Here is a 26,479-nt window from a genome sequence, read left to right on the forward strand (position 1 = left end):
TTTTTGCTACAAGAGCCTAATCTGTTTACAATGTGTGGATATTTTAGATTCATACAGGAGAGGGGTCTGTTGCTAATACTTTCTTATAAATACAACATAACTTGTGCAGTTTCACTGAGCTCTGAATATAATACCCCCGGCTCAAGTTATGGGTCAAGAAAAACATTAAAAAACAAACGTGGATTATTAATGCGCTTGTGTTTGATAAGGATTTGTTTACAGGAGGAAGCTCCCCATCTCATGATGTCCATGGTAGCCAAAAACGATCTGCATACGTAATAGTTTCACCCAGATTTTCCTGTCACCCTAACCCAGTTGCGGGAGGAAAAGACCCAGTGGATGATAATGACCTCGAGATGCAGAAAGACCGAGATACGTGTACCTGGCACGGACTGCCAAATGGTATTCAGCAGAGCCTTCGTTGTCCCAGTTTACAGCCATCACAAAAACTAGAAGTCACAAACTTCCCGTACTTATACAGGAAATCCCAGATACACATGGGACAGTGAAGCCAGATTTTCTTGACACCGATTCTCCACATTCATACGAAATGAGGTGTGTTAGTTGTGCATTTTGCATCAGTGGTTCCACATCAAGTTTGTAGATACTGGATAATGGCAACACCAAAACTTTGAAATTTCATAACTTTCGCAGGGATTGTCCGATTTTCCTTAAACTTTCACTGAAGCGTTCTATGGATATTGCTGCATTCATTCAATCCACACACATACACACACACACACACACACACACACACACACACACACATGAATGCATATATGATATATTTTTATGATATATTTGGGGAAACTTCCCTTAACAACATAAAACAAAGGGTCACCTCACCATTGAATTTGTGTCTAAACACAAAGACCCTGCTGTTTGGTTATTTTTTTCACCTTTCCCAATTTAGTTGAATTTTGTATGTGTCACCCACTTGTATGGAATTGTAGGACTCTTTTGACCTTTTTTTCCCCTTCTCCTTCTTTTCTTCTTTTTCTTCTTCTTCTTCTTCTTCTTTTTTTTTCTTCTTCTTCTTCTTCTTCTTCTTCTTCTTCTTCTTTTCTCTCCATTGTATTCAGTTGCAGTCAGTGGTTCTTGTAGCCATTCAATTGACATGTTTGCTTGCCGTTCAATCAATCGTCAGAAGCTGATGTTTTGATTTTCTTTGTTGCGATTCATCTCAGCCTCGCTACGCCTCTCGGCCTGGGCGTGTCCTTTCATCATTTTCTCTCTGTGGGCTTCTCTTTATCCATATCCTAATCCATCACGCTGAGGAGATGTACTATTTACTCCATAAGCCCCCCCCCCCCTCCCCCCATTCTCCACCTACCAAGATTCTCATCTTTTGGCACTGCCTCAGAGCTTAACCCATTGTGGACGGGCTGATTTTGCTACAACACGCATTTCCATGGACACCAGGGGGGTGTTTCATAAAGCTGCTCTTAAAAGGGATCGTATAGTTTTGGTTGAGACCTAATTTCAGGTTTCTAACATTTTTTGGTGAGATAATGAGAAGCCTCTTATGAAATGTGAAAGAGCATGTAATTCCATGAGAAATTTAACGTTTATTTGATGAATTTGGTTTTGAAATGGCTGAGATATCCAAAACAGAGCGATTCTAATAAAGTGTGGGATGCACACTTTTTTACGATCACTTTGTTTTACTTTGTTTTTGGATGTTTCAGTCATACCAAACCCGATTTTCATCAAATAAACTTTTAATTCCTCTTAGAATGGTATGTTCTGTACTGTGTCGTACATGTAAGTGTTTTCTTGGTATCTTGCAAAAAGTTAAAAGCCCAATTCTCATCTTCACCAATACTGTACCATCCCTTTAAAGTTACGAATGATTCAAGAATGACTGGTAATCAGTTCTGATGTGCTATACTTATCAAAATTTCAATAATTCAGCAGAAGAACTGATCACCAATCGTTCTTAAGTCGTTCGTAACTTTAAGAACAGCTTTATGAAACACCCCCCTGCCCAAGTATACATGGGACTAGTCTTCATCAATGGGTTAAAGACAGACTGGTTTTCATTCATCTCCCCTTCATTCCATCTTCCATCATAAGCCAAACCTACAGTTGTTCATTTGTTTTACCTCTAAGGACAGAAACAAATGTAAATGAGGTCAACTATTATGGCAAAGTTTCCAACGACACAAATATATGAGTCTTTTAAAGAAAAATCAGATTGTGGCAAAATTATATTGCAGCTCCAACAATTCAATGTTGATGCTTGAATATACATATTTATCAGTGATAGTGCCTATTGTGAAATGTCATTCATAGTCAAAACTTACTGGAAGTGGAAAAGGTTGTAAATCATACATTGATGAGACAGGAGTGTCTGCCACTACAAAGACCTTCAACTGCTATAGCAGCAGAAGGGGGAGGGGATGGTAGGGTCTTTTCTACAGGGCCAGCTCTGGAAGGATGTGTTCTTTATAGCCAGCCAGGAAGATCAGCTGGAATTTGTTGTGGAATGTCCAAGCTGTGCCATAATACAGGCAGGAGGATATATTTTGTCCCATTTTCCATTTCGCAGAATTGATCAACAAGAGAGCTCTAGTGTACAAGCTGAGCCTGTACTATCAAGATTCGTAACTAATCTCTAAATGCACATATCGTATATCTTAATAATGGATTCTGAAATGCAAGTGGGTCACCTGAAGAGTTCCCCCCCCCCCCCTATTAACATCTGGAAGGACAAGTTACAAAATTCCAGTTCAGTGTATCAATATCTTCACTCATCTGTTCCTATTTGTTTTTGTGTGTGTCAGTGCTTTCCATTTTCATATCACCATTTAGTATTAGGCCTACGTGATTTGTCGCTTTGTTTTGTTTTCTTCTTTTGCTTTGTTTTGATCAAGAGGGGGAAAATGGCTTATACATACATGGTTCATGCTTATTTTGTCAATAAGAAAACAGGATTACACTGGCTGGCCAAAGTTTGAAGAGCATATGGGCAATTCCATGGGAATGTGGACATGGCACTAAAATTTCAAGTTTATGATATTGCAAAAGAATTACTCATTATGTATTACCCATATATTGAAGTTGAAGAAACTCAAAGAATTATATCAATCGGTCAAATATTTCCCGAGAAACAGCTACAAATGTTCAAGACAATTTTTCAGTCGTCCAAATTGCTAAAATGCATGCTTAACTTGATATACATTTTTTTTAAAGAAAAATTCTGCTAGCACTTCAGTTAATTCATTTTAAAGAAGCAAATTGGTTCTACTTCAGTCTCCCATGAGAAAATTTCTATGCCACCTTCAAAAAATTTTTATCACCACCTGAAAGTTCAGCCCTTGAGCCATGTAACGCGAGTTACCGAAACAAGAAATATTTTTCATTCTGAAGGAAGCAGTGGAGGTAATTTGTTGGGAATCATAATTTTCTAAATTCATCACACCCTGAGACTGTACACAGGATGTTGACTTGAATAAACACTGTCATCACATTAAAAAATGTCAATGAAAAGTGTAACGCGAGTTACCATGTAACGCGAGTTACCGGTATGTAACGCGAGTTACCGACTATAAACACAAGTTTCCACCAACGTAAGCAAATTTTAACACTTAATTGAGCTATATCATGGTGAAAACAATCAAATCCAGTGTTATACACACTATGCTGGACTGAAACAAAGGAGAGTAGCCTAATAAACTGTGATTGTATAATACTAGCATCAAGGCCACTGATCACATGCCACATTGAGGAGTCTATCCAGGCTTTCACTGCATGTGTACATGTACATCCAGCAGTGAACAAGGTTAACCTAAAATTTATCTTCCGAAATTCCTGCATTAGTATTACAGAATTTTTATTACAGAATGCTATAAAGCAGCAAGTGTTGGTTCTAATACTTATTCGGTGGTCTAGAGAAAATGACGCCTGTCCGGAGATCAGGAGGTTGTGGGTTCGAATCCGGCCTGCTCAAGTATGTGTGCCCATGATTTTTTATCATGGCTACTAATAAAACACTGATCAATTCAGTTTTTATTATGTTGATGTGGGGCAATTTGTCAATTAGTTGCAATAATTACATCTCAACGAAAGAATTTCATGAATTTGAATAATTATGCAGTACCCGCTGCATGATATAAGGATTAGAACCAACACTTCTTGTCGGGCGGAAGTTCGGTGGTCTAGTTCCGAGATGATGCCCGTCCGGAGATCAGGAGGTCTTAGTTCGAATACTGCTCGAGTATGCACGCCCATGACTTTTTTTTATCATGGCTACTACTAAAACACTGATCAATTGAGTGCTTATTCAAGTTGATGTACAATGTAGGGTAATAAGCCAGTTCGTAATTACACTGTAGCTCATGTACACATTGGTACAAATGACCTTTCTTTTCTCTCATTTGGTTCGGCACTTCACTCTTTTTCAAAGCGGCATAATGCATAAAACTTGCCCGACATAACAATTTATGGAATTCATGTTCAAAAAAAGAATGAACTTGCATTTGGATCAGGGGATCAGAATACTCCCATCAGTTTATAATTTAGCAAGCATCCATTTCATTGTTTTGTACTGAATGCAGTAACAGCTTATTTCCTCAAGTTATATTGCAAAATACCATTCTTGCTGTCAGGTGGATGTGCTGGCAAGTATCATTTAGATAAGGATCACATGAATAATCATCGCATCACAGATGATTATATCAGTGAATTTACAAACCAAAATGCCTGTTGGTACAAATGAACTTTTTCTGCTCATGCGCAAAGTGGAATTACGAACTGGTCTATTTGTCAATCAGTTGCAAAGAAATTAGAGTTTTCAAAAAGACAGGATTTTAATTTTGAAAGATTGTAGGCTTTTTTGTAAACTTGTCAATAGGGTTTGATACTTTTATGTTTTGTTTTTAAAAGAATTTCAACATCTTTCATTTTTACACTCTGAAAAATTATGTACTTATATACCTAAATCATCTGGGTATATATTGAAACATATTCAGGGTCTCTTTGAGGAGTGAAGCTCTTTTTAGTCTTAAACACATTCTTCTCTATCAATTGGGTTGATTAGTAAAATATTTGTTTAACATTTATTCATTTTACTATGTACTAAGCATCTCTCAAAATATTCAACACAAGATTCAGTGCCATCAGAACAGTTGTATGTCATCAATTTGTGTCACCCTGTGTTAGTGGACATAATGTAACGCGAGTTACCGTAACGCGAGTTACCGATATAAAGGCTCCCTACATTTTACCAGGTCATTGTTGCTCAACTTTGATAGTGTTAATTCATGAGTCCTAACCCACTATCAATTCAAGGTAGGAAAACTTTTATCAGGATTGTCTAGTATGAGGAGAGTTTCCAAAAAGAGGCCTTTATAGAATTGACCATGTCCTTTTTGTGTAACGCGAGTTACCAAAATTAAATGATTCAAGAATCCCAACATGTTTGTCCTTTATTTTTCTTTTTGGATTCATTTAGTTGGTGTATGTCTACTTAACCAATGATGAAAAAAGTAACTTGTGGATCCTTCCAATTACAAAGATGTTGGCACATTATCCCATAAATGTACCCATTATTTGTAACGCGAGTTACCGTGGAATTGCCCATATGCGTTCTTCTCAGCAACTCGGCAGTCAAAATCCGTAGCTGAAGAGTTTACTTATGTGAGAAGAACTTCAGGGCCCTGTTTTATCAAAAGATTTAATCAGTTATAAATTTCCGTACCACACAGACTGCCATAGACTGTCAACTACGTAATCAATTATAACAGGGCCCAGGTCTTGTCAAATTTAGTCTAGTGTCAACTTTGATATCAAAGGGACAGCACATAGCTATATCTCTATTCAGGGCTCGACACTAACGGTGGCCCGGTGGCCCGGGGCCACCAAAAACGCACATCGGGCCACCAAAATTTCAGAAATGAAGACTTTGGTGGCCTGATCGGGCCACCAAAAAAGGACGGATGTTTGCCTTTGGGCCACCAAAAATAAAAGTTAGTGTGGAGCCCCGTCTATGTATCATGTATATGACATTTTCATATAATACATGCCATGTATTAAAGAAACCAGTATGTTACTGTTAGTTCTGTACTTCATGCAGAAAATGGAGACATTCATTCACAAGCACTGTAATACCAGTAACATTCACTGCATAAAATTTTCACAGATCTATTGATTCTCATATCACCACATGCGTTCAGTGTAGACAAAACACTTCCGAGTGTACTTTATACTTTCATTAATTGTGGCTTTTCACCAACGAAAAGTGTCATGCACCCAATCATTTCTGGCTTTACAGTAATACTGGTGAAACAGGTTTTTGAGTTTCCTGTCAAACCAAGGCAGACTCTTTTAAGGACCAGTGCACTTGGTGATATTTAATGGAGTTTAAGTGCATATTATCATTGATGGAATATAGGGTTCTGTGTCACAGAATTGTGGTGGAGATTTTCAAGGATTTAGTTCGTCTGGTCGTGTGCCAGATTATTAGGGTAATGAATGCAAGGCAAGATGGATTGGGAAAAAAAAAACCGAGGAAATGATATAACTTTTTCATGTCGGTCGGTTTCTGTCTGTCGCCCTCTCCAGCTTGCAGGAAGCATAGCAGCCAAGCCACAAAGCGCCACCGACCAACTCCTCCTGGCCATGCAGAGTGCCGCGGCCAACAGTGGCGCCCTTCGCACTCAAAGCAGTACAGCGCTGTCGTCGTCATCGTCGGTTACAGGGGCTAAGGCGGGATACCAAGCAGGTAAGGAACATCTTTTTTTTTGCAACTGATTGACAAAATGAAGCACTGAATTAATCAGTGTGTTTAGTAGTAGCCATGGTAAAATATCATGGGCAAACATACTGGAGCAGGATTCGAACCTACGACCTCCTGATCACCGGACAGGCGTCATCTCCGCTAGACCACCGAGCTTTCGCCCGACAGCAAGTGTTGGTTCTAATCCTTATAGCATGCAGCGGGTACTGCGTAATTATTCAAATTCATGAAATTCTTCCGTCAAGATGTTTTCATTGCAACTGATTGACAAATTGCCCTCATTGAGGAAAAGTTAGAAATGCCTCAAGACAACAAGATTGTACCAGGCCCTGTTAAGCCAATTCACAAATATATCAAAAGAGATTGGAGGCATTTCTCTTTTCAAGAACAAAGCATAGTGCTAGACTGCAAGAGGGGCTTATACTTGAATTGTCCAAGTACAGCAGTTTTCTCCCCCCCCCCCCCCCCCCGATGTTATAGTCAGGGGTCAACACTAACTTTTTTTCTTTTGGTGGCCCGACAATGAAATTTAGTAGCCCAGTCAGGCTACCAACACATATATCTTTCCTCAAAAAGTGATGGCCCATCATTTATTTTAGATGGCCCCAGGCCACTGCTAATGTTGAGCAGTGCTGTTATACAGTAGAGATAGCATGTTCAAAACAGAGGAGCAGGGCACTTCAGTGTGTTATGGATAAGTGAGGTTAGTCAACACTTCAATGTAAGTTTATCAATTTGATGACGTCAGTGGCAATTTTGTCTGTTGTATGCTGTGGATACTGAATAATCTAAATTGAAGTGGTAGAAAAAAAATGATAGTTAAACGACATGTAAGGCTGGTAAACATAGTTTCTCATTTTGTGCAGCATCAGCATGGAATACCTTGCCAAAGGTACTTCGCTCATCACACTTGGTGTCAATTTTCAGTAAAAGAATCTCAAGAACTTCCTTTGAATGGATATTCTTTTTGACTTCACCAATGAAGAATCTTAAGAACTTCCTATATTTTTCTTGACTTCACCATTGAGATAATTTTACCATGTAAACATTTAAAGCACATAAATCAGTTTGATTGGAAATGCACCTTACAACAGACCAGGCACATTATTATTGTTGTTATTATTGTTTGGTTATTATTATTATTATTATTATTATTATTATTGTTATTATTATTATTATCATTATTATTATTATTATTATTATTATTATTATTATTATTATTATTATTATTATTATTATTATCATTATTATTATTATTATTATTATTACCATCACCATCATCATCATCATCATCATCATCATCATCATCATCATCTAGATTAAAGAAATTATGGAAACAAAATTCTTATTTGCTTGCTTAGCACCGTGCTCATATTTTTCTTTCAAATGGCCTCGAGATTATTGATACACATGAACAGCATTTCCTCTGAATCTGCAAGATGGTAATTACAGCGATAACAGTCAAAAGACATCTGCAATGGCAATGAAAGCCAGGAAATTACAAAATAATGTTGCAACCCTGCTTGATTGCTTGTCTGGTACATATATACTTCCTTCAGATATCACAAATAAAGGTATATATACCCCAGTGTGATGTCATGATATTAAATAAGAACAGTATGCCATATCACATTGAGTCATTTAGTGTTGACGAGGTAATAATACCAATAAAAGCTCTTATTTACCTGAGCACACATTTAATTATGGAAGCATTATGATCAGCGTGAAATACGTTAACTGTAAACTGTCGACAATTTCTTTTGATCAAGGATGAAATGAGCTGGCATTTCAAAAAGTGCAGTTGTGTGGTTAAAGAAACACACAATTGTAATGAAGCAGGAATTGAGGAGATGGGGAAAGTATGCTGGGTTCAGAAAGCTGAGTTGGGTGGGGTTTCTTTCCCCCCAGAAAAGATTTAAGTGCAAGCAATGTACCACGAGAGATATTTTTCCTTCTCACTTTTTCTTATTTTGTTTTCTTTTATCTGTTCCTTGTTTTGAGGGGGTTTTCCCCCTAGAGATGCACAGAAAGCATAAACAAGATTTTCTGGTGAGAGATTAGCGTGGCATTAACTACTTATGAAGTGTAGCTTCTGCGCACAGATAATGAATGGTGGCCAGGAGCAGCATTAATAATTGTCAACAGGTGTAGCAGCCAGCTGAAAAATCGTAGAAATAATGCACAATGCCATAAATCTATCTCTCTATCTCTGTCTCTATCCCTCCCTGTCTGTCTGTCTGTCTGTCTATCTCTCTCTCTCTCTCTCTCTCTTTCCATCTTTCACAGTACTTACCCATTGCAGTGCCTATTAAAATTGCTTTGTGATATGAAGAGCTGCTATAATCTGAATCTCGCGCTGCAGGCGACTTTTATGAGAATTATGCATCATTGTGTGCATTCTGCACATTGCGACAAAATTCCGTTTAGCATTTGATTTTGACTTCTCAGTTTGTTTACAGTTTATTTAGCCTTCATAGAAAATACCGCTGCCAGAGTGGTTTTAAGTAGGGAGGAAAGGGTGCTATGACTTCACATAATCCTGATATACAAATGTACATCAGAGCTCCACACTTACTTTTTTTTTCTTTGGTGGCCTGAAAAAGAAATGTATGTGCCGAACTAAAAGGAATTTAACAGTCCATTTTCAATCTTAGTTGGTCAATCAACCACCAAAAACTAATCTTTTGGAAATTTGGTGGCCCAACAAGAATGTTTAGTGACCTGGGCCACCGGGTGACTGGGCCACATCTAATGTCGAGCCCTGTATCCTAAAATGTCCTTAATTTCTGTGATGGTGATGTAATATTGTGAGTGGAGGTTTCATAAGAGGTGATTGTACAACAGTGTTCATTTTACAACCTTTCCTGTTTTGTTTTGTTTTTTAAAGTATGTTTTTATCCATTATCGTTTTTAATTGACCAAGACAGGGTTCACTATTTACCGTGGTGCAGAAACTTCACCGCATCATAGCATGCAGCAAGGTTGTAGGCATAATGGTCCATGTAATAGTGGCATAGTTTGCTTTTGAACAGTTAATAGCTGTACGTACTGAGTATCCTTAAGAAAGTATTGAAATGATATGATAAGCTATAGCTAATCAACATGTTTCAAAAGACCAACCATGCATCGCTTTGCAATTTCCTTCAAAAAGTATTTCCATTCTGTGGATTGTGGGAGATTGGCATCATGTCTATAGATGGTCAGAGTACAGAGGTGAGGTGATTTTGATATCCAAGAGATCTTGTACAATATATTATGTCCAAAATTTGGGTAAAAGTATCCAGGGGTCCAAGAAAAAAATGAATTAAAGAGGGCTAAATGAATTAAAGGTAGACTATCAAATATGTAACTATGCTTTATAGCCGGGAGGCAGTTTCAGCTTTGATTTGATTTTACCATTTTCAAAAACTTGGTGTCCAGTGTCATCTTTGTGTAAAGTTGATTTAAGAAAAGTGAAAGTTTTGAGAAGAAAAAAAAAAAATTGGCTGACATGATGCCTGTAAAGATTGTTGAATGATATGGTCTTCTAAATGTTAAAATTCTTAGATATTTTCATATGATTGTAGTCTTGGAATTGTTCAACGACTATACAAAGTACATAGCCTCTAGTGAGTTTATGGAATACTGCAAAAGCTGTTATTTTCTCGTACAGATATTTTTGTGAGATGTTTTTGCAATCCGACGCCCAGGCTGTCTTAGGTGTGCACACTAATCTCCTTAGTGTGTGGTTATATTTTCATGTGTTGCTCGATTCATGACCCAACAGTGATTTGCAAAAATCATGAAAATTAAACACTTGCTAAAAAACAGCTTTTACAGTAGTTTTGATTAAGATGAAAGATTGAAAAATAAAGATTGGATTGAAAAGGGAGATAGATATTAAAGAACGATCTAGATAGAGATACATGTAGATATGGATAGATATAGATTGATAAATAGATCTAGATAGATAGATAGATAGAAGATAGGCAGACAGACAGACACATACAGGTAGATATAATAGATAGATCTATGATAGATAGATATATTCATATAAAATACATACATACAAACATACATAAAGAAAGATAGATCTGGATAGAGATATAGATAGATGAGATAGATAGATAGATAGATAGATAGATCAATAGATAGAAAGAGAGAGAGATGTATACTCGGTATTATACAATGATGTCTTTGTTTTGTATTCATCATGACGTGACTTCATAGAAAACTATACCAAGTATGCACATGTATGTCAAAAGCCTGTCAGAGAACAAGTATAGTGTACAGTCATGTCTTCGTGTATTGTATCCGGGAGACTTCTCTGTACCTTAGGAACTCTCCAGGCCCTCGAATCAATTTGAGAAATGTCAGCTCTCTCTCTCTCTCTGGGACTAATGATGCCCTTCAAATAGCAATTACTTCTAATTTGTCTCCATTTGTTTGTTTGTCCCCTTTGCCTACAATGGTACATTAGTACTAATGTATGTCTGTAATTGCATGTGTGTATGTATGTGTGTGTGTGCGTGCATATGTGTGTGTGTGCGTGCATATGTGTGTGTGTATAAATTTGTATATCTGTGTGTGTGTGTGTGTGTGTGTGTGTGTGTACATAGCATTTGTGTATTGCATCCATCAATATACTATGATGTTCTTGTATGTATTGTACAGTTGTACCATAGTTAGTGTCTATCATGTATGGGTAGAGGTGCACATTCTCTGAATCAAACAGTGATACTTTAAAGTCTAGGATGAACTACTGTCAAAAAAAAAAAAAAGAAAATGTGTGAATGTTCCTTATTTGTTCAATGTTTTGCAGATAGTGTAATGATTCCAGTACAGGAATATTTTTGTCTCTGTGTTGGAAAATTAAAGGTATTATTCAGATTATTCTCCTCAAGATAGATTCATAAATACACCTGTTATTGACAAGAGAGGGGGCATAATTGTAAAAACATACATGTACACACACCTCAAGATCTGTGCTCTGTCATGTGTGTAGAAAGAGGATGACAATTTTTCATGCACAGACATCAACAGAGTCTGCACAATACACATTTTATAATTGAAAGATAATTGACTTGCTGTAGCTTTTTATATGCCATGTGTGTATTTGTGTGTGTTTGAGTCAAAGTGACTTTGATGGGTCCTCACAGTTAAATATGATGCATTTAAATAGCATGTCTGGTAAATTACATTTGTTTGTGGATATTGTTTAAATGCAAGAACAACATGTTGTGCAGTATATGCAGCTACACTGTAAATTGTATTTCTGAGAAATTCTCATTTTGGCCAGTCTGGTCTTTTCCTCTCCTCCCTACCAGGTTTTCTAAGGAAAAAAACAAAAACAAAAACAAAAACAAAACAAAACAACAGCCCATCTGTATAGGATGCTTTGCTTGTACTCTGCATAGTTGCCATGGGAATGTGCCTTCCAAGAAATTGGCATGATGACATTTTGTGCAATCATGTCTTGCACTACCATTCTTTTAAGGTTCGTGTTGACAACCATGCATAATGATTTAGATACTGATGTTTAAAATCATGTTTGTTTGTTTTTTATCAAAGTAATTGTCATCTTTACTATTTCTGGAACATAATACCTGTTGTTCAAGATTGTATTACTCTGTTTTAATGGATGGTACAAGTTGTAAATTACTAGTTTTATGTGCCTCCATCCTCGTGAGTAAGAATGAACTGTGAGTTGGAGGTGTCAAAGTAAAGGTGATGTATATGGCATGCAGTGTGCTCCATCATACTTTGATGAATTTAACAATGGGAGTGTTAGTAGCACGACTGTAGAAGGCATCACCAGACCTGATGCGTTGGTCAGATTCAGCCCGCGGGGAGATGCTTTTAGTAGCTGTAGATGGTAAGAGACAATCGCCCTGACATTGAGTCATCACACGGTGTCTCACCCTCCCCGCTCCCCACCCTCCACCTTCCACCCTCCTCCTCCTTACCGTGTTACCTAAACCACCATCCCCCCATTCCACTTGACACCGCCACAGACGGAGACCCAACGAACCATCTCTTCCTCTAGAGGAGGAGGAGGAGGAGGTGGAGAAGGAAGCAGCGGGGGCACAAGAATAGTGATGACATCACCAGCCTCCTGGAAAAGGAGCTGGCCACGAGCGGCAAATGAGTAAACCTGAAGTGGATGTTGGCGTGTGCCTTTCGCGAGATGGATGGTGTCGCGAGGGCTGTGACCCGATGACATTGTGTACATCCGGAGCTTGTGTTTGCAGGAGAAGTTAATATGCTTTGTCCTCCCCCCCCCCACCCCCACCCTTCCCAAATGTACCCATGATATAATTACATTGTTCACTGCATCAGTCAGGAACTACAACCTATTGGTTGGACCAACAGCTAATACAATTGTAGCTACACATATAGCATACTTTGCGTGGTAGTATTCAATGTGTCTTTCATCGAGATGTTACAAGTAGCAATGAACCTAACATTTTTTAAAGCACCCCCCCCCCCTCCTTTCTCTCTGAAAAATCACATCATACATGTAGGTTAGGGAAATGTATGTCATGTGCTTTGGTAAAGAATTCCCCAATTTGAAGTGTATCCGTAGAATTTGATGAAATATAAGAGATGGAATACATGATGTACCATTTTGAAAGTGCCTACCTACAATAATTGCACATTTATTAGATAACATGTGAAGAAAGGGTAATGTGCTGAGCAAGCTGCATTACTTTAGCTGCAAATGAAAATTTCAAAGGAATTGGAACATGAGATTCGCAAGTTCTCTCGTTGCAATCAAAATGACAAAGTCACTTAATGATAAATGCAAAATTGCCTCCACTTCTTCAACATCTAAAGTAGATTTTGCTCTCAAGATACAGGGTAGTTTTCAAGAGTGCTTACTATTGAGGGCAGTTCTCATGTTCCACCATTTTAAAACATCTTGACAAGCCAGAAGACATCATTATTTTTCATACAGCTTTCATACCAGCGACCTCTGGAATGCTGATCGATATCTTGCCGTAGGAATACAGCAATGTTCCTGTCAAACCTAGTCAATCACACCTGACATTGTTCATCAAGAAAATTAGATGTTTGACAATTGATCCATGCCGCATCTCTTTTTTGGGCTTCTATCGCGCGAAATGTGACAATTTGATGTGATAATGAAAGAATAATTGCATAACACCCTCAACCTTGTTTGTACGCCATCTGGTCCCAAATGGGGGTTATGTGTTCAGCATTCCTCTCTATGCATTAACTCTAATGAGGGAAAGTGTTTTGTCCGAAATGTAGAATTTGTCCGTACGTTCTCTATTGTGTGTGTGTGTGTGTGTGTGTGTGTGTGTGTGTGTGTCATATGACTCGGGAGAGGAGAAGAGAAGAGTCCAGAGATGCAGAGAGTCACGGTAAGGTGTAAGAGAAGACGAATACTGCCCTCCAGCAGCGAGAAAATTAAAGTCAGCTAAGGGAGATGAAGCAGAAAAGAGAGAAGGCGCGAGTGACCGATTATCGATCTGCTGCATTAGGGACCCCAGCACACTGTTGCAACAACACACATACGCACACCTGTAATGATCAGCAGCGCAGAAGTGAACAGTGTAGAGATACCCCAACTTCGCCTTCATTAAAAAAAACATATGGCACAGTGCTGTTTAATTCTTATCTGCTGGAGCTGCTTAAAACTCAGGAGAAAAGAGCATAAATTGTTCCAGTAGTCCACATTTCCAACATGTTGATGAAAATTGCTACAGGTACAGATGAACATGTGTGTGTTGTCTTCATTACTTGTGGTTTATTAGTACAGTGTAGATTTCCTGCTGTTTTAAATTTGACAAATGCCATCCTCACATAGTCATTGTAACCTTAGTACTTTCACATCTAAGTTTGATTTGCACTGTACAGGCAGGGGTACCGTCTTTTAATTTATCTGTGCTTTAAGTTGACTTATCTGTGGCTCAAAAAAAAAAAGTATTAAAAAAAGCCCACAGTGTGGTATGTGCTTTGATTTTGGCTGTTATTTTCTGAAGCAGCAATTCTCTGTGTTTCTAATGATGTGAATATTATGGAAGAGCTTGAAAAGAGAACATTGCAAAGTACAACAATCTACGTAGCTGATAGTCAAACACTTGAGTAATAAATATTGTGCACAATATGTGTGCTACATTTTAGTTTGAAATGCTATACGATATGAGAAATGACCCAACCCATTACATTTGGGACATTAGCTTAGCCTTTACTTACAATTTCATTCTACCTTTAGTGCAGTGGATAAATGGCATCTGATACATTTAAGTTGCAGCTAAAATATATTGCTTTCTTCTCTGAGTACACTGTGTCATTCTAGTGGTTTTCCATTTTCACCATGACACTTTGTGTTGGTGCTTCTCCAGATTTTTTTTTTATTTATTTTTTTTTTAGTGTATGTACTACTGTGGTTTTCTTCCTTTTTTTTTTTTTTTTTTTTGCTTATCAAACCATCACTGAAAGAAAGGGGGGAAAAAAGGTGAATTCAATTTGAGTTTACAGTTCATGTCAGCTCTATTCCATTGGATTCAATCTAAATGCAATTGAGATCCAACTTTGCACCCAGACGCGTCGTGCCCTTTCATCCGAGTGGGGTGGAGTGGGCAGCGAAAATGACAATTCACGGTGTCCTTGCTGAGGCATTTCTCCTCTCATTCTCAAATCCCTGTTGATGCTGTCCAGATGAATGATGCGCTCTCCTGCTAAAGGTCTTATGTCGGTTGATAGTCACAAAGATAGAGCTGTGACTTTGAGCCGCAAATCTATCAATTGCATATCAAGTTTACCCCCCCCCCCCCCTCCAAAAAAAAAAAAAAAAGAGAGGATGAGATGCTTGCAGAGCACAAACACAAAACATACCTGAAGGAGGAAAAAATAAATATTGATGTAAGGAGGACAGTTGACTATATGTGACCCTGCATCAGAAAACCAGCAAAAAGTTGCTAGACAAGAATTTTAGGATAGGGCAGATTCTGAAAGAGCAGATTCTAGGCTTTAAAATGATTTATAACTCCATTCAAATGGACTTTCCTATAAACCTACACGTGTATCTTAATATTGAAAAGAAAGCACACACTCTGATAAAAGTGTGAACTGAGAAAAGAGGCTCTGAAGTACAGGGTCTTTTCAAGCACTTAATCTTTACCAAGCCATGCTAGCTGTGGGATGAATGGGACAAAATATAAGATGTAAACCACCGGAGCAACAACTATGAAAGGATTATCAGATTAGACTGAAATTGAGCATGCTCTATTAACACATTCTGACCATGATTAATGTAAAACTTTCAAAGCAGTGGAATTATCCTTTCAAAAGTCATTAGAATTGAAAGTGAAGAGTGTATAAAAGATTTTTTTTTTTTATGACAAGCGGCCTCTAATCACATTACTCTACAAAAAAAAAAAGTTGCAGAAAAACTGCTGAAAGCACACTTTCCCATTCATTTGCTGATCTCAAACTCAAGAATAATATAAAGAATAGCTCTATCAGGAAAACTCAAGATTTACCTGGTTAACCAAATTCACCTTTTTTTTCGTCCTTGTGTAAAACCAAGTAGTGCGACTTTCCTTGGTTTTGTGATGCACAGTTGCTTATCCAAAATATGCTAATATCCAAGTGTACAATAGCTAGATAGCAGGCAATGATAAACCTCACACGAGCAAGGTCTTGAAGAACTCTCTCAACTTGGGAACTCCTGGCCAGTCTCAAGCCTGGTCTTCTAGGGGCGTCTACCCACAGCTAGCCTGCTTAGTCTTCCAGAAGATTATATATTGTGATGTGGGAGTTCAGAGTTTAATCTGATATCAATTTGAACATTTTTACTTTGCCCAAAACTCTCTTTTCAGACTGTTTTTTGGCTGTTCAAATGCATTGAAATGTTTACAGTTTAATGCACTTTAGACTTCTTTTTCATAAGTTTCAGGGTTTTTTTCAGACTTTTTTCTGCAAGTATTCCCACACCCTTGATTCTAACAACAGCTAGACTTATTTGTAGAGTGGGTTTAAGAATGTAGCCCATCAGAAGTGCTGAAATGAGTCACATGAGCTCTCTTAATTTTTTCACTGAGATGCAAGGAAGCAAAAGTTTGAAGTGAAAAAAGGTAAACTGCACAGTGCATTATCCTGTAGCTGATTATACTATTTTGGGGGGCCATGCACCTGTGTGTGTGTGTGTGTCATGAACCCAAACTATTGCTTTAGTGTTTAATTTGAGATCATGGCTCTCTGCAAATTGTTCCTCAGCACGGGTTTTCTCATGCTGGATGCCGTTTTGTGGATTCCACACCCATCCTGCTCAATGAATTGATACATCCCACCAGTCTTTGCGTACATCTAATGATCCATTTGGAGTTCATTTCAGGTACATTTTTGTGGAATATATCAGTGCAGATCTGCTTAATTTATAGCTGACATTTCTTCTTGGCTAAGTACATTTGAGGAGCTGTTGTGGTACAGTGGATAAGATCAAGGAATGTCAATCTGAAGGTCGCTGGTTCAAGCCCCTGGCTGCAGTGGTTGTGCCTCTAGGCAAGAGATGGTATATCCTTCTTGCCTAGTCCTTTGGAAGGGACTTAAAGCTGTCAGTCCTATGGTTTGCTTGCTTACGAGCATTTATTGTTTCCTTTTGGTGGTCATGTAAAACAAATCAATTCAAATTCAAATTCCTGCTATTGCATTCATCTGCAAAATTTTTGATGATCTATTATCTGTTTTTTTCCCAAATTTGTGATGTGATGTATCTGCAGTACTGTCATGTCCGCAAATCGCTGAAAAGCGTCTTCATTTCACTGCTTCACCGGCATTTTGACAAACCAGCAAAGTGTGTGACGTGGAATAAGTTTGTTGCATCAGAATGTACACACGCTTTTTGTAAACATTCAGTCGTGTAGCTTGCTATATCTGGTGCCTCCTTGATAAAGATGTGGGCGTGGGGAGAGGAGGGTGGGGGTGGAGAGACTGCGAAGACTTCAGCAATGTTAGCATGCTTGTTATTGTTTGTATCTCACAACCCCCATTCCCTTTCTAACGGAAAATGTGAACCCAAGGGAAATGCATTTATCTAATCTTCCAAATGACATTTTTAATCCTGAAATGTCATCTGTGGATTCTATCTCTCTTCTCCTGGCTACAGACATACACCATGCAAACACACGCCTACACACGTTCACTTGACAGAAAAACTCATAAAATTATACGTGAATGAGATGCTATTATTGTGTTTGAGGAAGGAACAGATATAGTGGTTGTTTTTGTGCGAGATGAAACGCATACACAGATCACTCAACTCAAATTGTGTGGATGAGTTAGACAGGAGGGGGGAAAAAAGCCCTGGGCAACAGGTCCATACAAAAGCATAATTAACATTCACAGATGTCATTTTTATTATTTTTTTTTTCAGACTTTTGTGTAAAATGTATTTTGCTGTAAACCTGTGTGTACGCAGGTGCAAATTATGTACGTATGGCTCTGACTTGCCAAGTTTTGACATCATTTGGTCAATCCTCATAAATTCTACCTTGATGCCAGTCATCAGTCTGCCCACGTCTAGGCATAGTGTTTCCTCAGTCCAGCTGGAAGGCTATGGTGATTAAGGGATTAGGGGATTAGAAGGACCAGGCAATCTCTATTTCAATGACGATGAATTTCCCCAACATCTTTGCCAACTGATGAGGAAAGCTCTCTAAAGGGAGGACATGTTTTAATGCTACTTACATCCATTTACTTTCCAAATGCAGTGAGTTAGCAATTAGCTCCAAATGTGAGCTAAAATGTTCGTTAGCCAGCCCACGTGTGCATTACCAGTACAATGTGCCACGGTTCAACAGGATGAAAAAAAAAAAAAAAAAACACACCAAAGTTGATTAGGGAGATTAGATAGTCTGAGCTATTCTTTGATAATTATTTTCCAGACATCTGTGCCAATCAGTGGATGGGCCCATCAAACATAGTAAATGGTGAAATTCTTTCTCTCTATAACTGTCCTCTGATCCCTTTTAATTTGATATACTGTGCGTTATCCAATCGGCACATCCATTTGCTGGCTTGCCGTCCTAGGGGTATTTTTATGTTCAACTTTTTTTGGGCCATATTCAGGCTTTTGAAGCATGTTAAGTTAAAGACACAATGTTGTCCTGGCTCATTTTGATACATTTGTATAATGCACTCAAAATGCACATAGAGATGCGTTTACAATCGGCGATTCTCTCAAGAAATGTCTTTAACAGGGAAATATAAGCACAAACCACGGTTATTATTGTTGATTCTCTCTGAACACATTTTACAGAGAGCATAAACACAAAATCACAATTGAAGACGCTTATTCTGACATCATCTCAACGCCTTTCTGGTTCACATGAAGTAGACTTGTGCTGAATAGCTCGCTACAATAGGGGGTTTAGTTTTCCACAAATGTGCTGTGCATGTTCAAGGTATTGCCTCTCTCTCAAGCTTACCAAAAAAAAAAATAAATAAATAAATAAAGAATTAACTGGAACAGTTCCCCTGTGAATGGGATTTTGGATCAGTGTTTCAATCACAAATTGAATATTAGTGTCCCCTTGGTCAGTCAGTGATTCAAATTCCTTAAGCTTCAGTATCAGTGAGCGTGGATTATGTAATCTCCCTTATCCCTACTCCTTTGGGGATTGCCCTGAAAGGGTTTTATGAAGTGATGTTCCGTAAAATGCTTTATTGTGTTTGTTTTTGTTTCTGATGAACTAATTATATATTTAAAAAAAAACAACAAATGCATAGTTTTGAAAGTGCACGAGCACAAAAAAGGGTGAAAATGAAATGTCAGTCTGTTAGGAAAATGTGAACAGTCTAGTGTTTCTTTAGGCGAACTTGATACCCCAAAATGAACACATTGATGCAGTTGTCGCCTGATGTGCGTTGCCATGACATCGAGTGCAGAATCTCTGCTTTTACAAAGCTGTTGAGTGCAGTGAGTGCAGATGATATGATAGATGGTATTGGCGCTATTGAAAGGCTACGGCGAGTTGACGTGTAGAGTTGTTTTATCTGTATTGTTGCAGTCAATTTACAGTCATTAAATCAACCATAATACAGCCAATCTCATATGAAAAAGGCCTCATCAAGGAGACAGGAAGAGAGGTCTCTGCAGCCAGGTGGTCTTTACAGACAGGTTCATTAACCTTTACAGTCCTCCGAAGGAAAACAAATTCAGTGTTCTTCATGGTCAGGGAGTCTTAATAACCAGTGTACGGTTTCTACAGCTTCTCCCACATGTTAACAATGTTAGATTTAAATGTTACCAGTAATCTCTGTATACATGCAGTTGCTGCAAAGAACGATGTCAATTACATCCTGCATCTCACGCACTATGCTGTGAGAAAAGCCTCCGTTTTTGTTGTGCAGGTCAAATACAGTTCGATGGGTGGTACTACCGATGCATTATAGCCGATATGGTGGTCCATGTACAGGAGTTTTTGCAAATACAGGTGTAGCTTGCACATGTCTATCATTTTATGCATGGTATGATGTCCTAACGGTGCCACTTTGCACCGCTTGATGGCTGGAAGTGACAGTTTGTGGGACCTTTCGTTGTATTCCTAATGATTTTTTTTTTTTTTGGGGGGGGGGGGGCACATGGTCATCTGTTTTTGGGCTCCTGGTGGTAGATTCTTGAGAAGTCTTCACGCCATCTCCAAAGAAATGAAGTGAGTTTTTGGAGTAATATTTAAACCCTTGTGGTGTCTTTCAGATGATAAAGACTCATAAAGACTTCCATAAAGAGATAAAGAGTTCCAGGCTAATAAATCCAAGTTTTTACCACATTATATGCACACATGTGGTTGCCTTATGCAATTGTAAAGTTGACTAACTTGATGGATGAAAGTGAGCAAAAGAAGTCAACAGTAGGAGACAGCAGTTGTTGCTGTTGTTTTTTGTTTTTCTTTTTAACCTGGAGAGATTGCAGGATTTGTATGCTGGGTTTTCCTTTAGCTATTAATTACTTAGTACATGAATCTTGTAAATCTCTGTGTATGTGGGGGCAGGTGTATCAAGGAAAAATATGTTTGACATCTCTTGTAGTTTGCAGAACTGTAGTGTGATTTCATACACTATTTTTAACAGTAATTAAGATTAAATTTTAACATCTAATGCATTGGTGACTTACAGAACAACAATAAAACATGCCTAGGAGGATGTGATTACAATGTCCAAAGTGACATTTGAGAGAGAAAGACTGATTACTAACATAATTTGTATACATTTTTTACTTTATGTGGTGATACACTGATACATTAATGCAATTACACTAAAAGCCCAAGTGGCATTTTCCTTTTTGCACTTATTTCAATTTTAATGGCGTGTGCCTAAAGCGCATTAACCAGTGTATTTAATCTCTTTTTCTCTTTCTTTTTCTCTCTCTTTTATGTCTTTTTCTTTTCTCTATCTCTCACTCCGTTTGTCTCACACACACTTATAAACACGCTTTCTCCATCTCACATACCCTTTCTGCTTCTACCGCCAATCCCCCCTCCCCTCCCCACTCCGCAACTTCACTTTCAAATACAGGAATTGCATCGCAGGCGAGCAGTTTAGCAGTGAGCACCCCACCCCCAGGCAGCCAGACGCAGCACCAACCCCAGTTGTTAATGAGCCCCACGTTACAGGGAGCACAACCTATTCTTGCCAATCAGGTACATTATACGTCTTTGCATTTTGTGTTTGTTTATTGTGTCTTCAGTTTCTATGCTGTATGCCTGTTTCTGCCTATCTACAGTATATATCTGTCTATTTGTATACCTTTTTTTTTCACTTTCCACTCCCCGGTGACTGATGAAGAGAGCGGGATAATAGCACTAACCTGTTTCGCCTATTTACAATTCAGTTTTTGGCTGACTCCTGACAGGGTGGTGCTGTTATTTTGGCCAGTGTTTTAGTGGGGTGTTTTTTTTTATTATTTGTTCACATGAATATTGTAAATACAATGTATTGTATGTATAATATTACACTGTATGTAAATTTGTTAATTTGTATGTCTTTCTCTCTCTCTCTCTCTCTCTCTCTATATATATATACATATATATATATATATATATATATATATATATATATATGTACCTAGAGAGAGAGGGGGGTTATTTATTGCATTGGATGTACATTAATAACACTTGTATGTTTGCATTATTCATTTCTGTCAGCATTTGATGAGTAATTGCTGAACTGAACAATTGCAGTATGTGTTCAAAATTCCCCTTTTGTAAGAGGGGGACGGAGATGTACAGCTTGTTCGCTAGTCATTTAAAATGTATGCTTTGTGGTACATGTAACTCTGGAGACAGGCTGTATACATGTGTACCGTAAATGGATGACCATGCCAACTCAGTGTTGTGGAAAGAAAGATCAGCCATCAACTAGAAAATATTTGTTGCTCTCACCCCCTCCCTCTTCACTTTAACTCTTTGAGGATGTGCTGATTTTGCCATTTAACATGCATTTCCCACAGCTGACACTACCCGAGTATACTGTACATACACAGGACTAGTTGTCAATGGGCAAGGATCCTTACAGGGGTTGAAACAGAATGACTTATCAAATAGGTAAAACTTGACCTGTACAACAAGATGTACAAGGCTGATATGTACACTGTGTGTGTATTGGATGAGATTAAAGGACAAGTTCACCTTCATTAACATAAGGATTGAGAGAATGTAGCAATATTAGTAGAACACATCATTGAAAGTTTGAGGAAAATCGGACAATCCGTTCAAAAGTTATGAATTTTTGAAGTTTTTGTGCAGTCACCACTGGATGAGGAGACTACTGCAGTGTATGATGTCACATGCATATAACAATATAAGGAAAATATAAAGAGAATTTCACAAAATTTCATCTTTTGAAAAAAGTACACATTCACTCGACTCGTTACTGACATACATTGTATGTTATGGGTAATATTATTCCCATTGCCTGTAGAAAGAGGCAAGTCAAGTGCTCTTTTATTATGTAAAATATGTTGAATTTTCTTTACACTTTCTATGTACTATTGTACTCATATGACATCATGAGCCTTAGTAGTCTCCTCATCCAGTGGTTCCAACACAAAATTTTAAAAAATTCATAACTTTTGCATCGGTTGTCCAATTTTCCTCAAACTTTCACTGATGCATTCTACTAATATTGCTGCATTCTCTCAATCCTTGTGTTTATGAAGGTGAACTTGTCCTTTAAATAACATTCTGTGTTTCGGTGCTAGATATGACTGTGCAAAGATTTTTGTCACATACATTGGACAGCTATGAAATTGCATTCTAGCTGACCTTTGATTTAGAATCCGTTTCTTTAGGATTCAGCTGGTTTGTTTTATGCCTCCGCCAGTAAGTGTAGACGAAGGCATTGTTTTCAGGTTGTCCGTCCGTCCTTCCATCCTTCCATATGTCCGTAATCAGCATTTAACCCGTTGAGGATGAATCTCGAGTATACTCGGGCAGGTGTCTATGGGAAATGCGTGTTGTAGCAAAATCAAACCGTCCTCAACGGGTTAACTTAAAAATTTATCCAAATGAAACTTAGTATAAAATATGATTGTATAAGTGGGTGAAGTTGTGCTTGTCAACTTTTGGTTGCATATGTTCAAGGTCAAAGGCCATGGTCAAATTCTTAAAATTTTACTTTTTTCCCCCATGTCTATGCAATGAAGGTAAATTTCTTGAAACTGAAATGTAAACATGTATTACCAGATGAAGATTCTCCAGGGAATTCAAAGTTTTGGGCCATTGGGTCAAAGGTCAAGTGAAAATGCTAAAACTTCACTTTCTTCTCTATATCTCTGAAATGGCACAAGGTATCTTCATGAAACTTCATACATTATACTGCCTGACAGTGATTCTCTTGGGAGTTTGGAGGTCATAGAGTCAAAGGTCAAGGGTAAAAAATTAAGTTCAATTCTCAAAATTTCACTCTTTTCCCCATGGTAGCAATGCCTGAAGGCATTTTCTGTAAACGTAGTGTATGCATTTATTACCAGATAAAACTTGTCTGGGAAAGTGTTGGGCTGTGGGGTCAGAGATCAAAGGTCAAAAGAAAATGCTAAGATTTTACTTTTTTCCCCCATATCTCGGAAATAGCTCAAGGTATCATCATGAAACTTAGTACATATGATGCATGTGCATTGTACTGCCCGACAGTGATTCTCCTGGATTTTTTTTGGCCATGGGGGTCAAGGGTCAAAGGTCAATTGAAAATGCTAAAATCCCCAATACCTGCTCTCTGTGAACAATTTAGCTATATCCATCCAAGTTTATACATCTATTTGTAAGAAGAATGTGGTTCATTATTTTTTTATGCCTCCGCCACGAAGTGGTGCCGGAGGCATTATGTTTTCGGGTTGTCCGTCCGTCCGTCCGTCCGTCCGTCCGTCCGTCCTTCCGTCCGTCCGTCCTTCCGTCCATCCGTCCTTCCGTCCGTCCGTAATGAATTTTGTGGACAAGGTAACTATCAAAACCTGTTGAGGTATCCTAATGAAACTTGGCATGTATGTGTATTAGGGGGTGAAGTTGTGCCTATCAACTTTTGGGTGCACATGCTTAAGGTCAAAGGTCAAAAGGTCAAGGTCAAATACATAAAATTTCACTATTTCCACCATATCTATTGAATGCCTGAAGATATTTTCTTGAAACTTAGTGTATACATGTATTACCCAATTAAGATTCTCTGGTGAAAGTTTGGGTCATGAGGTCAAAGGTCAAAGGTCAAAAGGTCAGGGTCAAATACGTAAAATTTCACTATTTCCACCATCCACTGAAGATATTTTCCTCAAACTTAGTGTATACATGTATTACCCAATTAAGATTCTCTGGTGAAAGTTTGGGTCATGAGGTCAAAGGTCAAAGGTCAAAAGGTCAAGTAAAAATATTAAAACTTCTTTTTTTTTCTCCATACCTTGGAAAATTGTTCAAGGTATCTTCATGGAACATAGTACATATACTGACTGGAAGTGATTATCTAGAGAATGTAGGGTTCATGGGGTCAAAGGTCAGGGGTCAAAGGTCAAGTGCAACACTTCAAAATTTTACTATTTCCCTCCTATCATGCAATGCCAGCAGGGTTATTTTTTTTACACTTGGTGTATGCATACATGTGTAACCTAATAGAAATTCTCTGGAAAGTTTTTTTTTTCTTCTTTTATTGCCTCAAAGGTCAAAAGGTCAAAGATCAAGTGAAAGTGCTGAACTAACTTTTTCCTCCATATCTCGGAAGTGGCTCAAGTTATCTTGAAACTTAGTACATATTATGCATGTTCTACCTGAAAGTGATTATCTTATGAATTTTAGGGTCAAGGGCCAGATGAAAATGGTAACAATTTACTATTCAATTCAGAAATTGCACTTTTTCTCCACACCTGTACCTTGAAAATTACTCAATGCCTAAATGTATGAATGGGTCAAAGTCGAGTTAAAGTCCTTAAATCCCTAGATACATGCTCTCCTATTCATCCAATTAAACCTAGGTCAAGGAAGGTGAACATTCAACACATTTGTGACAAACTTGTCATTTCAATATTTTGCCAATTTTGTGAAAATGTAATCACACATTGTCCACATGTACTATCTAGACCTATTGGGAAAATCATGCATTATGGCGGAGGCATACCAGTCGCCAAAGCGATATTTCTAGTTTTTTACTTAAATCAGGTGGAATATCAAAAAGCAATTTGTGCAGTGCAGTTTAAAAATAATCCTGTATAAGAACAGTCTATACAAAAGCCGTAGAACTTTGCTATTACACAGAAGCACATGTCTTTTACTCATTTGTGTCCAGAGAAATATAAGTACAGTGTATGCCAAATGTAGTATTTTAAGCTATTAATAAACTGCCATGGACATATTAAGATTTAACTTTACCCCTCCCTTTTATACCAAAACATTAAATATTGATTATTTCATGACTATCATTTCATGTTATGTGGATTTTTTTTTCTTTTGCAAATACTTGGATTATGAGACCAGTTCAATTTGCCACTGGTATAATATGATGTACATCATATGCTTTGAAATACACCTGTATGTCCTAGCTGTGATCAAATATCAGAAGTGTGCAATGCTTGAATTATAACAAATAGTCTTTGAATAATGTAGATCTTTCACATTTTAGATCTACCCAGATTATTGATTTTGACATACACTGCTCGAATACCAACTGTGGTTTTTTGTGATGAATACCATGTCACCACCCACTGTGTAATTGTACAAATGAAAAAAAAGAAAAGAAACAAAAGGGCCACAAGCCAGACACCAGGATGCTGCACCATGAATGATGAATGAATGATGAATGAAAGAATGAAAAATGCCCCAATGGGGGGGGGGGGGGGGGGGGGGGGGAGTCCTGAGCATTATACTGGTAGCCACAGGCAATTTGCTCATTGTGAATAATGAATGCACAGTTCTGTGAGATTTCAAAACATACGAAATCTGCGTGTACAGGTCGGTGCATACAACTTGTCCAGCGAATACTACAACTAAACAGTCTTACGCTGTCATATGACATCATCTTGCACGGGAACCTGTTGCGGCGAGACGCGTTCGTTCATAATCATTCCTTGTTCAAGTTCAAATACGGCGATTGAAACAGACATGTTGCTTTTTTCTGTGAGGCAAAGTTAAGATTTTTTTTTTTCCATTTTAAATCCAATAGCATGTCAGACAGATTTAAGATGAAAACAGGGGGAAAAATATCAGTTTGCTTCAACTACTGATGCTCTGTAAAATATATATGGTTCTTTTTTCT

General features: G+C 38.0%; 1 protein-coding gene across 1 annotated transcript in view; it reads left to right on the forward strand.

Annotated features, from left to right (window-relative positions):
* LOC140243822 (uncharacterized) overlaps nt 1-26,479 on the forward strand; it is a 109,923-nt gene that overhangs the window by 68,515 nt on the left and 14,929 nt on the right. The window contains exons 3-4 of the mRNA XM_072323490.1: nt 6,565-6,724; nt 21,266-21,390. Coding sequence (XP_072179591.1) covers nt 6,565-6,724; nt 21,266-21,390 — 285 coding nt within the window. The remainder of the gene's footprint in view (nt 1-6,564; nt 6,725-21,265; nt 21,391-26,479) is intronic.

This window comes from Diadema setosum, chromosome 20, assembly GCF_964275005.1.
Source record: "Diadema setosum chromosome 20, eeDiaSeto1, whole genome shotgun sequence".
Taxonomy (NCBI): Eukaryota; Metazoa; Echinodermata; class Echinoidea; order Diadematoida; family Diadematidae; genus Diadema; species Diadema setosum.